A 15,821-nucleotide genomic window follows, 5' to 3' on the forward strand; every position below is an offset into this window, starting at 1 on the left:
TATTAAAAATAGGAAAATGGTATCCGCCAAGCAACTTTAGTTAAAATTGATGGAAAATTAACACATCGGATACTTAACTCGAGAAATTTCCGGTAACGTCTATTTTTGATAAAAGAAAGATAAAGGCTGTTACTTTTTCCAAACTCATACAAACAATTAATTGGCTAAAATTTCTGATTCCCCATGTTAAAAACCTTCATTGCGGTGCTTTTAATAATATCTTTGTAATCATTGGTACTGATAAATCGTAAATTGTGCAGGAATCCAATGCCGCCTTATCATCTACTAATTCCTTAAACAAGGACAATAGTTATTACCAAGTTCAAGACTGGTAGAAACTCTAAGCCTCTAGATATAAGGGGGATTTCTATTGCTGATCTAGTGACCTACTTTTTGACCTGACAAAATCAACAATTATTTGACCTAGATTTAATCAAGACACACATTCTGAGCAAATTTCATAAATATTTTGACATAGCTGATCATGAGCAACTTGTGCTCAAGAGAGCATAAAAGTGAAGGTCAAAGAAAAAGGAGAAAAACCTGGTTTAGTATCAGTTTTACTTTACATGAGTTGTTAATGTTAAAACATTAAAAATATAACAATGAGTAAGCAAATAAATAACGTTGATAATCACTGTCATATAAGCATTTGATGTTGTCATATATTCAGACAAAAGGTTTATGCCATGTTTAAGGAAGAAAAGAACAAATGAATATACCAATCCACACCACAATACAGCTTTCGGGGCTAATCACAAACTCTATCCATTAGTTATCATTAACAGGTACATCTGTTTAAATTTAAAAACAATATCATAATACAACCCATAAACAAGAGTGTGCCAAAGTGAACAACAATGCTGGTCTGTTTTCTCAGTTTAAAAAGAGGCGTAACTCGACAATGATAAATGTGAGAGCTATTGGCAACATGTGTGTATTGTCTCTGGCAACATGTGTGTATTGTCTCTGGCAACATGTGTGTATTGTCTCTGGCGACAAGTGTACCAAGTTTCATATGAATATTTGAAGTTCTTTTAGTTATGGCCAAGGCAAAAAACAGAACAGGTTCTAGATTGGGTATACATGTAGGATTATTATTCATTCGAGAGAAAGCAGAGTTTGCCTTATTCCATAACCAGTAGAACATAGCATAGGCATAAACAACAGTGATGCAGTATAGTAAGAGATTCCTTTTTGAACAGATGCAAGAGCACACACGTACTTCAGGCATCTTTATAATACCAAGTTAGTGTCCTCATACATGTGTGAAGATTGCATTATATAATTTACACAAACATACACTTCTTTATAATCATGCTGCAAGTAATAGACAATCAATAGATGCATCCTATTATCTTATATTCAATGACTTTTCTAAGAAATAAAAGTTAAAATGATTACACACATTTGATTCCTATTAAATTTCATATTCAAAACAAAACAATCCCTTCTTCACACTAAAAACAACTGCCATTATAAATCTTCGCACATGTACTTCTTCACAACAGATATCTTTAACACTATTTTTCTCACTAACAGAGCCTGCATTAGACCCATCAAAGCAAACGGTTCATAATCCTCTATAAAAGCCTATCCTTCAGTGATGTTTTCCACCATCCAATACCCCTTATGCTACTGTTTTCGCCTGTATAGTGACATCACAACCGCGGATCCTCATGTCTGCTGGTGGGTCGACCATGACCGAATTATACAGCTCCTCCACTGGCAATTCTGCGTCCGACTTTGCCTTCGTGGCAGCCTCATCTACTTGCTTACGGATGTCTTGCTCAATTTTCTGTGGATAGAGGATGACAGTATTAGTTGTGAAGGTTTCAACTGCCGGGTGTATTCAGTTTCTAAGTTTTTATATAATCATATAATAAGCTATTATACAAAACAAAGGAAATATTTAATTATATAAAGCATTCAAATCTAAGAAGGAAGAAGTGTTGCCATTCTGGTCTCAATGAGGGTAGAAGGGTGCTAACAACAAAGGACAGAGCGCAGCACCCTCCTATAATTTACTAAGCTAAAACCTATGCATAGGAAGTATAAAAGAAGAAGATGAAACCCGTTTTCCTGGTACGCTGTATCCAGGGTTTTACCGAGCCTTTGAGACTCCAGAGTGGTACGCATAAACTCAAATATTGTCAATATATGCAGACTGAAAGTTATCTAATTGTATTTGAAATGCACAGTAAAAATGAGAGTGATTTTGTTAGGCAAGGAGCTAAGGGGGATTACAACCTCTGAGTTGGTATCTGAGATGAAACCAGTGTGTGTGTCACATAGTTATTACTTCAATATAAAACATGCAAGTTAATTAACTTTTCAGGTGTGTTTTGGTCATGAGGTATCAAGTTTGAAAGGCATGAGAGTTAATGAAAGACCACACACAACTATCACATAATATAAAATGAAATACCTTAAGTTCCTCAGCTGTAGCCAGGCCATTTTCAATCATGCCGTTCTTGAGTTCTTGTTATCATGGAAATACTGTAAGTATACCTTAAGTTCCTCAGCTGTAGCCAGGCCATTTTCAATCATGCCGTTCTTGAGTTCTTGTTATCATGGAAATACTGTAAGTATACCTTAAGTTCCTCAGCTGTAGCCAGGCCATTTTCAATCATGCCATTCTTGAATTCTAGTTATCATGGAAATACTGTAAGTTTACCTTAAGTTCCTCAGCTGTAGCCAGGCCATTTTCAATCATGCGGTTCTTGAGTTTCAGTATCGGGTCTTTCCTCTCTCTAACCTCCTGAATCTCATCCCGGGTACGGTAGCTGCCGGAGAAAAAGAGTGATTGGTTTTGTAATAAGAATATCACCCATTTTGATAAGAATAAAACATAATGGCACCCCTGAGCACTGCTTTGTTCAAAACGTTTGCAATACAGCATTTATGTATTTCAAACAGAAATGCATTGCTCATAACTGTGACCATAAACAATACGGTTCATATACTGGCAGGGGTTCAAATAGCTGATTATTGTCAATCCTAGGTCTGTTTCAATATATGGGATTCATGTTCTTTTCAAATTGTTTCCCAAGTAATTTATATTCATTTCAAGGTATAATTATGTTCTTCCTACTGTTTAAATTTTCAAGCAAAAAAGACAGTCTTTACAATGGTACAATAGGTACAAGCTCTCAATCCTGATTTAGGGATTAAATCTGAACTTTAAAACTTTATACTGGTCAAGTACAACATACCAGTGATGTTTATTTGCCCTTAATCACTGTTTTCATGACACTGATTATCATGATATTGTCCTTCAACCTAATGATCCCGAAAAGCAATAGGGGTGATCTATTGGACAAAGGCAACATACCATTGAAGTATGTCCAATGTTTTAAACTTATGGTATGGAAAAAAGTTTTCCAAAAACAGCTGAAGTAACCTTTACCTAACATTTGAACTACTGACCCCAACGAAAGTGGTATCTTATTGGTCAAGGGCAACCTTGCACTGATGTTTCAAGGACCTTGGTCAAACTGTTTTTTTTACATTATTATAAGGGCAGTGTTGTTTTCATTACACTGTTGACCAGAACCATTGACCTACTAATCCCTTAGTAATAGGGAATAGGGATCATGAATTGGTCAAGACTGAAGTTTCATAGTCCAATGTCGAACTGTTCTGAAGCTATTATAAGTTTTCATAACACAGTTAAATTCATCGGATACCCCATTACAGACGTTACACACTACCCTATGCATTGTGTACCATAGGCAATTCGGCTAGGAAAATCTTGTTATCATAAATAATCAATAGGGCAGTTTCACTGGTTCCGCAAACCGCAAAGTACCGGATGCTTTATAATTGAAAAAAATTCTGGCGTTTGCCGGATTTACACCGGGTCCGCCTTTTCAGTACAATAATATTTGGCAGTAGATAAGACCACACGGCCATGGAGGCTACTGACAATGTATAGTTATTGAACAATATTTGAGTGTATTATACAAATTCATTGGCAGAAGAGCTGTCCCTCCTGCCTCATGCATATTCATTAAAGCAAATTTTGTCAGTCAATTGTCCTACAGTATGTATAAAGTGTAATGGAAGAAAGTACCATGGTTGCCGACGATGAAACAGATTAAACACTGATCCTTGACCTAGTGACCCCCAATCAATAAGGATCATCTACAGGTCAATGGCAACTCACCACTGAATCCATGATTCTACATACAACCATTCTCAAAATGGTGTGTGGACAAGATATGGTCTACTGAAAGACTGATAGACCTACCAACATTTATGTTAACTTATGTTAACTACGCTAAGCTCATAGAAGTTTATTTCAGCCATACCTTTTTAGCCAGATTAATGGGTCTTACTGCTAAACACTGATTTTATGCCAAGGTTAATGAATTTGCATAGGTCAGCTGTCTCCAATATTACTGACAACAACAACACCTGAGCTGTTAGTTCTTTTAACAGACAATTTATTACCTTGTGCCAGGATCGCTCATGCTGTGACCATGGTATCTGTAGGTAGCGGCCTCAACCACGAGGGGACCGTTCTTGATGGAATACTCCTTAGCCCACCTGAAACACTCCCGGACAGCCAGCACGTCCATACCATCAACCTGTGCATCACAGATATTATTACACATCTTCTGATATTGTTTGTTATTTAACTGTTTGATGTTTGATTTGTAGAAAGTTTTTTTTTAGTATATTCTGTTTTTCTCACAACCTGACTGGTTAGTTGAATATGACAAAAATTATACACAACCACTGGTCAAGAGTGGGAATATCGAAAATACAAGTTTGATCGGTTACCTAAATATTCTTGGATATATGAACATATTATAAAAGGATATTTGTTTAAGTTATTCATATTGTGTGAAGTGTAGGTCAGATCAATGTCAAGGATATTTTGGAAAAAACAACAGGAAAATGAGTCCTTGATTTATAACATCGATGATGTAGCAAGCCTTAAGTATTTTTTCAATAAAGTAATATGGTAATCCATCAATTCATAAGTAAGTTATAGCCCGGACACCAGCATGTGTACGCTGACCTTTAAGTGTCTTGTATGACCTTGACCTTTGAGGTATGGACCCTGGTCAAGGTCACTGCACATCGTCTCAATGAGGAAAACATTTGTACCAAGTTATATGGAATATTTCCATCAATGCATAAGTAAGTTATAGCACGGACACAAAATGTTACAGCCAGACGGACAGACCGACAGACAGACTGACAAAGTGCATGCCTATAATCCCCTCCCCACTCCGAGGCGGGGATTGAAAAGGATGAATAAATGTTGAAAAAATGGTTTATATGAAGAATACCACGTTTTATTTAAAAAAAGGTGCAGAAAAACGCAGTATTTCTACCTTAAGGTAAGTAGTAGATCACAGTAAATCTTTTAGCACTTACTAATCATTTTAATATTTTTTTGCGTTTTCAAATTAATGGTTACGATCTTGATATCAGTTATTGTATTTTCCTTAAATGCATTATTTAGTAAATAGTTAAAGGTTTATCAAATTTATGTTTGTTGTACATGTGTATGTATTGATTTTGAATAAGAGTGTCACTTTAAAGTCTAAAAACTCCAGTATCAGGCTAAAACATTTACTACTTTTGAAATGAGAAGTGTCAAATCTTTGAGAAATCAAATGAACCTTTAATTAAGGCATTCCATGAGGATTCTAGCATCGTCATTAATTCTGTATGATTTTAAATAGTGTTCAAATTTCAGAATGGGACAGAACATAAACCAGTATGCCTTGAATGCATAGGAAAAAGGCCCATCTGTTTTCAACCTACCCATATTCCAGGAATGTAATCTCCTCTAGTGTAATATTGACTGCTTGCTGATGACCGGCCAGCACTGGTTCCCATACCGTACCTGGAAAGATTATAACGTTGAAAATTAATATTTTGTACATGGTACTCTTAAATTGAAACAAGAGCGTAGGAAGTGAAGCCAATGCTGGTCTGTTGATTTTGTTTTCAGTCCAATAATAACATAACTCAACAATCATCAAATCTAGAGTTGTGGGACTTTTTTTTTTTATTTATCGGAACATTAATCTGAATTGAAAAATATATGCCATTTAGGTGCAATATAATTTTGGTGACCCAATATGGAAAACAATGGGGTCACTGCATGACCAGTCCTAGGCCAATGGCATTGTGTCATTTATGTTGGAGGCGTGATATATGTTTATATGGGTTGTCCCTGGCAACATGTGTACCAAGTTTCATTTGAATATCATGAACAGCTTTTGAGTGATGGCCAAGTTTCATGTTTTTGTACAACCCTCAGGCTTGTTTTCTTAAAAAAGGACAAGCTTAAAATATAATGGGTATCTTTGTTTTTACAGGAGACTTGATTGCAACAATGGACATATTAAGCACATGCCCTTGGCCATGCATTGGTAAAACTACTTAAGTCTTTTTTAAATTCGCCGACTAGTTTCCACTTGCAAAGCTAAACAGTAATCAGTATTTTTTGTGACTGGTGGAAATGCACAAGATCAGTCATTGAAAAAAATGCACAAGATCAGTCATTGAAAAGACTTTTTTTGAGGTTGTTTTCAACATGCCATGCTTTATAAATATCCAGAATTTGAGCAAGCTGGGAAAGCATTTCACTTGTGCAGAGCTTGCAGGCTAGTGCTCATTTATACCACTTTAAGATCACCATTCTATTCAAAAGTTGAAGAAGTAACTGAAACAGTGGTTTTCACTTTAAATACAAGCTTCTTTGTTTTAACACAAAAAATATTCAGAGCATCATAAACTGATAAATTTGACAGAGGTTTAGAAAATGACAGGTTTGTGCACTGCATATAGTACTGTAAGTGTGGACTAAATGGCATTAGATAAAAACTAGAAATCTACGAATCAATTGCATCGCCAGTTAGAAGCGCCCATATTTTTTTCTAGTATACATGTAGGTCACCAGGACTTTGACCCTAAAATCAATAAGGGTCATCTACTGACCATACATACCAAGTTTGAAGACTCTATACAGAGTCAATTATATGTTATTGATTGAAAATGCCCATATTCTTTCTAAGAAATGTCACAATGACTTTGTCCATTTGCCAACCAAATCAATTGGGGTCATATAATGATAATATTGAAAGTGCACACCAAGTTTGAAGACTCTAAAACAAGTTTTTAAACAATTATTGATCGGAAAAATCCATAATTTTTATAGCAAAATTCACCATGACCTTTACCTTGACCCCAGAATCAGTAGTTGACATTTACTGACCATGACAAATGAGCATTCCAAGTATTCTGTAAAAAGTTACTGATAGGAAACGAAATTTGGTCGCCGACGATGACGCAGCGGACAATAATGTCAGACTATTTAAGTGATACATGTATGTGTCAGCCATGCTTTACAAGGGACAAAAAACAAGTGATCAACTGATCAGGCACAAAAGAAATTCTATGCAATTGAAATGATAACATTCTTGACTCTTTGCCTCAAAGTACAAACTATCTTTGACAAATCGGTTCAACCTGTATCCTACCCGTTGTTTTCGCAGATGAAGATGCATGGCAGATTCCAGAGGGAAGCCATGTTGTAGGCTTCGAACACCTGTCCCTGATTGGCTGCACCGTCCCCATACAGTGCTAGACAGACATTGGGTTTCTTCTCATATTTGTATGCCAATGCAATGCCTGCACCAAGGGGCACCTTGATAATATAAAAAAAAACTAATGTTTATTTGCATTACTTTGAAAACTCCACCCAGGCTACAAAATCCTCATATAGCGTCAGGACAATGCTTCTTCTCACAAATGTAGGACAGGGGGATTTCGCACTCAACAATTTTTTTAATTTTAATACCAATTTTAAAATAAACCCGGTTTTGAAGCTTGATCCCTGTCAAACCAATTGTACAGTCGGGCACTACTGGGTAATTCCATTTTGTACTTGTAGACCATCATCTGCACCCCGTTGATTCTTTTTTAAATTGATTGTTTAGCAAGTTGGTTGGATTGAAATATTTAATTTCAATTTGATAATGAATTATAAGCTGAGTATCACGCTGTCTGTAGGTACAGCTCCAGTGTTTGATGTAAGTCCCAGATAAATGGCCACAGGAAGACATCTTTAATAGTGACAGAACTCAGAGAATCTAAGTCCCCTTGAAACGAGACACACATACAAAAATTATCTTATTATTTATTTGGCCAAATAACTTATTGCAATATCCACCACACCTGAGCTCCGACAATGCCGTTGCCTCCATAGAAGTTTGGAGCATACATGTGCATGGAACCACCCTTTCCACGCGCACAGCCTGACTGACGACCTGAAACATACAAGCACAAAATAGATACATGTACAAACAATACGCTCTCACGTCAAGAACTTGTGAAGGTCATTATTTCTCAAATAATTCTGCAATGTTGGAATCAAAGTTTCAGACTCTGTAATTGATAACTGTTAAACATAAGTGCCACGACAACGCTAGTCTAGCTAAACCAGAAGAATAACTCAACAATTATAAAAGCAAGAGTTATGGACCATGCTATACCAGGAGTGTACGTATTGTTTTCTGGCAGCATGTTTTTCCTGACAATAACACTGATAACACCAAGACTATTGCTTTGAAAAACAGACAAGCTAAAAATGAAATTTCTTACTCTAAGTGTAAACATACCAGTGAGCTCTGCCAAGACCCCCACTAAGCTAATGCCACGAATGTAGGCCCAGCCATGCGCCCTGTAAGCTGTGATGACAGCATCCTCCTTTGTTAGAGCTGCCTCCATTCCCACACAGCATGCCTCCTGCATGAACAACATACAATTACAGGCTACAGTTCATATGTGTAAATGCGAGAAAATGGCTTTCATACAATATATGGCATACAAACTGTGTATGGCTTACAAGACTCTCTCTGAGAGTTAACTGACATGATTGGATTATGACTGCCCTCGATAATTTCCTACTTTGTTCATCAAAAGAATGATCAAACCCAAGTCAACATTCATTAGTGTGTTCTGTGTTATCATATAAGTAAAAAATCTGTTCATTGGTTTAACAGTTATAAATACATGTATATACAACAGAGTGGTTCAGCATATGTCAATAATCTATCCAATTCAAGTTGTCCAAATTTCCTAATTTGATTAAGAAACAATAAAATAGAGAGGAGGTAAATCTATCCAGAAATAGCTGTTTTTCATTAAGTTTGCATATAAAGATGGTCCCTGTTTCAATTAGATATCTTAGTTGTAAACCTTATGCTGCTACAGAGTGATCAGGGACACCAGTACAGTTACAGGCAGAATCCTTATGATATTTTTATTGAAACGCAGTTTACGCCAAAAAACGAGGCTACATCTGAAAATTTACAATATCAAGCCTTACATGATTTTTATTGAAATGGGTCCTGAACTGTCACTCTTCAGTATGGAATTTGTTAATGCATCATGCAGTGCATTTACCTGTCCAGAGTATAGATGGCAGAATCCCCGAACAGCCTTGGACTTGTACAGGTTGGCAGCGACTGTCTCCAGTCTGCGGATGGTGACCATTTCCCTGTAGAACTGCATGCCTTCCTCCTTCGTCATAGTGACAGTGCGGCTTGGGCCCTCAGTGAGCTTGTGAAGCTTGTACGGCTGTATCGGCAAGGAATGTGGTTCTACATGTCTTTATTATCAGTGGTTCAATTTGCTGAACATCTGAGTCCTATTCTTATTGTTTTGACATAGATTTCATTATTCCTAAACATGTGCATTCGCATTTAAAATGCACTGAACAATGCCTGGGCTCTTCATTTTAGCCCAGAACCCATGGTTTTAAAGTGTGTGACTGTGTCCAATAGTATTATAGCAGATTTCAAAATATATCATTGTATCAGTATAACAATAGTGTATTATTATTTTTACAATGAACACACAGTTTTACTTTTCAATAAGTGTTTATTCACAGCTTTAACATTAAGATAAAGCAGTAAATCTGTTTCCTATTTTATTGGTTATTAGCAAAGATGCTACTCAAGGTTTGACAAAATCATAAAATTTGAGTACCAAAAAATTAAAAGAATATCATGTTAGCTAAATATTGCTTGCCTAAAGTATTTTAGAAAAACATATATTGTTATTTGTGATAATATAAACTTATATTTGGTGTTGTAAAATTTAAACAATGTCTATTAATTTACCCACCTCTGTTTCAAATGTTGCCTCAGATGCATAGTTGCAGGCTTGAGTTGTACTACAAGCAAACTGAAATATATAACAAAACATTGAAAACAGATAGTGCATTTTATTCCGAAAAGATTCTTGAGCATCTTGAAGCAAAACTAAATTTAAGCACAAGGTTATCATCATGACAGGAATCTAATATCAAGATAACCTTAACACACCAATATAGTGTTGTGCTGATGATCGATTATAATCGACAATTGATCGGAAAGGCCTACGTCAGCGACAATCGATAGTGAAATTTTAACAATCGATTATAGAAACAAGGGACATTAACGCTACCGACCAATTTACTTATTTCTGGTTAATGCTAGTTTTTGTTGAAATGTTAAGGTCTTACTATGTTAAGTTATGTACTTATATTCTTATCAAGTCAATAAGTCACTACAGTACCTTATTACAAATTTTCTTTGTAATTTAACTGCTAAAGGATTGGTTCTCAACTTCTCATGTTTGTGGTTTAAAAGTGATTTTTAAAACATGTTATCGTTTACTTCTAACCATGTAAAAATTTAGTTTTCTCAGTTTTCTGAAAGAAACTGGTTCTGTTAAACAGAAACTGTTCTTGTAAAACATACAGAATATTCAACTGCTTGTTGTACTTGTTACTGACTGATTACTAAAAAGAGATTGATATCTTTCTTTGTGTTTATTTTACACATGTATACAATACTAAATGTAAGGCAATAATTAGAGCCTGTGGTCTCATGTTCTATAAAAGTAACATGTAAACACTAAAAGATAGTCGCTTTCCAAATAAAAAATGTAATTTATATAAAGAAATCTGCAAACAATATTGTAAGGGAACATTGGTGCTTAAAACTGGTGCATGCACTGTATCTGTTTGCCTTAAATATGATGAGCACAGATAATTAAATAATAATTAAATTGATTAATAATCGATCATTGATCGGTTTCATAAACCGATTATCGATAGTAATTTTTCTGTCCGATTCCCAACACTACACCAAAAATAACTAAATACTGTCTTGCTATCAAAAGTTTAATTTATTTCCTCTTCTTCACTACCGGGTACATGTACATTCAATGAAGGAACCTGTTTATAACACCAGAGACATTCGGATTTGAATCCACTAGCTCATTCAGGCTACTAGATAGGAAATTTTACTAGCCCGAAACTAATTTCAAAAGCCCAAACTTAAACACCATAAAGTAATGTAGATTATTATAGTGATACATATAATAGTGTAGTTGTCAAAAATTCAGTAAGAGTAAAGCTTTCAAAATGGGAAAAAAGAGGAAAATATTTTTTGAACATATCATTTTGTTTAATGGATGATGAGAATTATGCATGTACTGTAAGTGCCGATATGCACCAGCGAATGTGCAATGACATTTTTCTCTTTTCTACTTTCAGTTTCACTTTCAAGTTTCGAAAGTAACAACAAAAATACTTAAAGTTTCTATAGCCAATATTCCTATACTTGTTCTTCAAAATAAAAGGCAAAACAATTCAAAGGAGTAAAATAGAACCTTACACTGTACCTGTTTAACTATGTCCAACAGTTCTCCTGTAACGTGTGAGATCAACAAGCATGCTCGACCCTGAAGGGGTCCACTGGTCTTTATATACACTAGATTCTCTATTCACACAGAGCCCGGGCTTTGCAAATTTGCATATTACCAACCAAGTTAACATACATACTATAAACGTACTTCCGTTTATAACGGAATGCTATGAACGCACATCCGCCGACTACAGCGGACCGTTACACTCCTTTCACTTTGATTAAGTTTGTCAGGAAGTGAACAGGCATCTGTTTCCCGCGCATTTAAGACGATGTTTGTAGAATGATAACTTTCTGTTCGCATTCAAAATTTGAAGATCTTTCTTTTTATATTAGCTTATATATATATATTATCAAATATATTTAAATAAAATAAATAAAGTATCAATGTTGATAATGATATTGCTATTTTAGCATTTTTTATTTTCATAGCCATCATAGTTAGCGTTAATTTACATAATGGGCGGAGTTATTGACGTCAATGAGTTTGCAATGAGTTTGACAGCTGCTAAAAGACGCAGTTACTGGTTAGAAACTGAACGATAATCATTTATCACCTTGGGTGTTAATTAATTTTGACATGTGTTTATATTAATTAATTGAATAAACAAACATTCAGCACATGGCTTGAAGCCCTGAATCTCAGAGCAAATAGCTTTTTTATCATCGTAAATTTCTGCGTATCCGACTTCCCTTTTGTCAAGGCGACTTAGTGTCAAGGACGCATCTTTGAATAATAAGGCTAAAAAAATAAATTGTGTGGTTAGGGTAACATGGCCCCTAAGAAAAGGTAGGGTAGGTAGGGATTTTTTTTTTTTCAGTTTGGTACAGGTTTGTCTGCTTTGTTTTTGTCCCTTTTCAACAGTATTTCAGTTATATTAGGACATTGCTGGGGCTAAACATTCGGTAACTATGATTTTCCTAGGTAAACAAACTCTTAGATTGATAGACCGGCGCTCTCCCAACTGAGCTAGCCGAGTTTTGTTGTCAACTATTACACACCTTCCGAAAGCAAAACATATTGATAATTATTTTCGACAATACTGACCTGCTTCAGCATCTCAAAAACACTTCTCTGCCATTCTCCAAGAAGTAAAGTTAGGAATATTTTATAAACTGTACAAATGGCAGACCCAGGCTTCAGTCCAGTTTAAAATAAAGTCACATTTTGTCAAGCACCAGCCTGTGTGAGAACTCACATAATTATATTTCCTTTCTATACTAGTAGTATGGATGCCCTGCTGCTATTCTATTTAAACTATTTTTTTATGATTGCATTATTGGATAAAAGCATGACAAGTGAAAAGGGTCATGCCTTGTCCTGCAGTGGTGGGTGGGGTATATTAAAATTAGACGGCATTTTTATCTTATGTTTGGGAAAACTTTTACTATTATCCAGAGACATTTTGTTCCATTGTATATACCTTACTCTGAAGAACGAAAAGTCCCGATGGACTGTACGACAGGAATTACACAATGCTGAACAGCTGTTCTTCATACAAACGGGTCCATGGCCCCTTGACAGCTGTTGACATGTCAATCTCGGATATAGACCCCGGCTCGTACAAAAACATTATCTATACATCTTCGAAACTCATTTTAAAAATTTTGGTGTTATGAGCTTAAACTCCCAACATTCTGTAGTGTTACGGTGACCACATGCCGTTTTTATGATGTTTATGACGGCAGAATTGGTCGCCATGTTTTTGTTGTGTAGCGATTTGAACGCATTTTTTTTTTTGCTGTAGCAATTTGTACAACTCATTTTTTTGGCAACGTGCCAAGCATAACCCCCGGATAGTACCGTACAGTTACGTATAGGGCACAAAATTGCGATTTTATTTTTCGCAAGTCCAATAAAAACAGTAAGGTCGGCGGCATTTACCAGGTAGGGTCGGGTGACCCGAACCACACAATTTATTTTTTTAGGCCTAAGCATATAAAAAAGATGATGCCTTACGTGTTTAATTGGCATAAAACACAATATCACCTCCAATCATTTGTATGATCGAACTGTATAGAAATAGATAGGCGCTTTAATTTACAATTAGAATGCATGCAAGTAAGTCCAAATAATTGTACGTTGACAGATTTTTATTACGATTTTTGATATGGCAAATCCTTCACGTACAAATTGTTTTGTACGAAAAGTGGGTAGTTATTCCGATCGGGATTCCAGGTTAAAGCATACTGCGTCTATAAAATATAATAAAAGCAAGAAATATTACCAGATAATATTATTTTATATTAGTTCCATACACAAAAAATAAATATCCAACAAATAATTATGAGTTTGACAGGTTTTCTTCATTTCATTCTGTCAAAACGTAACATTATATGTCCATGAAGGGCACCTGAAAGGCTTCAGGGCACAATTTTAAAACAATCGGAACATTTCGGCAATGGCAGAATTGTTTTACGATGTCTATCTCGAAGCTTGTCGGAGGTGGCCGAGTTATTACGATTGGATCGAGTTGTTCCGCTTGGCATAATTGTTGTCTGTATCAGTCAACTTTTGTTTTATTGGAAAGGTACACAATGTGTTTTAATGCATTAAATGCTTGTTTTGTGCAAAATAACTTTTCACTTACGTGGTAAAATATGTATATAAAAACCTTTATGATCAATTTCTACCTTACTACCTTGTGTCTACCTTGTGTCTTCTAGGGAAATGTTTAGCCCTTTAGGCTAGTTGATCCCTTTAGACTACTTCTATGCAAATCTCCACTCCGATCTGATTTTGTTTATCAATGAAAATATTGAAATTCACTCCGGTCTGATTGTTTGCTGATAAAATTAATACACATCACTTAGATCAAAACGTTTGTGTGCCCATAACTTATCCAGTTGTGATTTAAAACTGTTCACGGTGCTGCATGTAACAATATTATGTGGAAGGCCGTTCCAAATGGATATAGTACGATGTCCAAAAGAATTTAATCGAATAGACTTGTGAGCTTTAGGCATTGCAAGCTTCAAACAGTGACCTCTTGTTCCACTATTGTCCGCAAAATTGAAAAATACACTTGCATTGATGTCATCAACTTCGTGAATAATTTTGAAAACTTGTATCATATCAAATCTTTTTCTACGGTAGTCCAATGTTGGGAGATTCAGTTCATTCAATCGTTCTTGATAGGAAAGTCCACAAAATTCAGGTATTAGTCTTGTGGCTCTACGTTGCGCATTCTCCAGAACTTGCTTACATTTCTTTGTGTATGGGAAGTATATTAAATTTCCATAGTCCAAGTGGGAACGAACAAGAGACTTGTACAATGTTAAGAACAAGGATTTGTCCATGAAGGTGAATTTCCTTCTAATAAGCCCAATGATTTTGTTTACTTTGTTGACTGTATTATTAATGTGGGTTTCAAAATTCAAATTATTTGTGAAGAGCACACCCAGGTCTTTTTCAGAAAAATCCCTTGCAAGTTTGTGAACATTTCCATTCTCATCTATCATGTTATAGTCATTGTAAAATTTTTCATTACCAAATGACACAATTTTACATTTCTTAATATTAAATTTCAGTAACCAGTCCTTACTCCACTGACATAAACGGTCAATATCTTCCTGAAGCTGTTGTTGATCAGTTGCGGAAAGAATATTATTATAGATTTTACAGTCATCTGCAAACATTTTACAGAGGCATCCAACTACATCCGGTATATCGTTCACGAAAATTATGAAAAGAATCGGCCACCATAAAATACTTCACTTAATACGATTTCAATATTTTTCAAAGACCCCCGGTTTTTGTACAAACCCGTTTTGACGTTAAGGATTGAAAGAATTTAATTTCTTTAATTTTCAAATGAAACACCCTGAATACCGATGTACGACGAATCTCATCTTTAAGATCGACGTATATCCGGATACATTGTGTCCGAATATTTTTATGTTCAATATTGCTCATTTTAAACAATAAATACATTAAAACAAGATAAAGTTACTGACCTGTCGTTTCAAAATGCCGTTTCCAACGGCTCGAATAACGGCATGCATCATAAATATAAAGAAAAAATATTTTTCCAGCCAAGGTCAACAACGGGCCGCTTGCGTTCACTGAGTGAAACGTGGTTACGCTAAACTATT

At 35.5% G+C, this 15,821-nt stretch overlaps 1 protein-coding gene across 2 annotated transcripts; it reads right to left on the reverse strand.

Moving 5' to 3' along the window:
• Window positions 1–543: 543 nt before the first annotated feature.
• Window positions 544–15,821, reverse strand: LOC128238438 (probable pyruvate dehydrogenase E1 component subunit alpha, mitochondrial). Of its 2 annotated transcripts, none has more exons than XM_052954359.1 (10): window positions 15,684–15,821; window positions 10,159–10,218; window positions 9,436–9,609; window positions 8,649–8,775; window positions 8,206–8,297; window positions 7,509–7,675; window positions 5,785–5,866; window positions 4,456–4,592; window positions 2,678–2,786; window positions 544–1,798 (listed from the first exon to the last, which is right to left on the reverse strand). In XM_052954359.1, the coding sequence occupies exons 1-10, from the start codon at window positions 15,732–15,734 to the stop codon at window positions 1,631–1,633; spliced, it is 1,167 nt and encodes a 388-aa protein (XP_052810319.1). In that variant the 5' UTR covers window positions 15,735–15,821; the 3' UTR covers window positions 544–1,630. The 2 variants fall into 2 exon arrangements, with proteins under 2 accessions (XP_052810319.1, XP_052810320.1); XM_052954360.1 differs by lacking the exon at window positions 15,684–15,821 and adding an exon at window positions 13,858–15,424.

The sequence above is a fragment of the Mya arenaria genome, chromosome 6 (assembly GCF_026914265.1).
Source record: "Mya arenaria isolate MELC-2E11 chromosome 6, ASM2691426v1".
NCBI lineage: Eukaryota > Metazoa > Mollusca > Bivalvia > Myida > Myidae > Mya > Mya arenaria.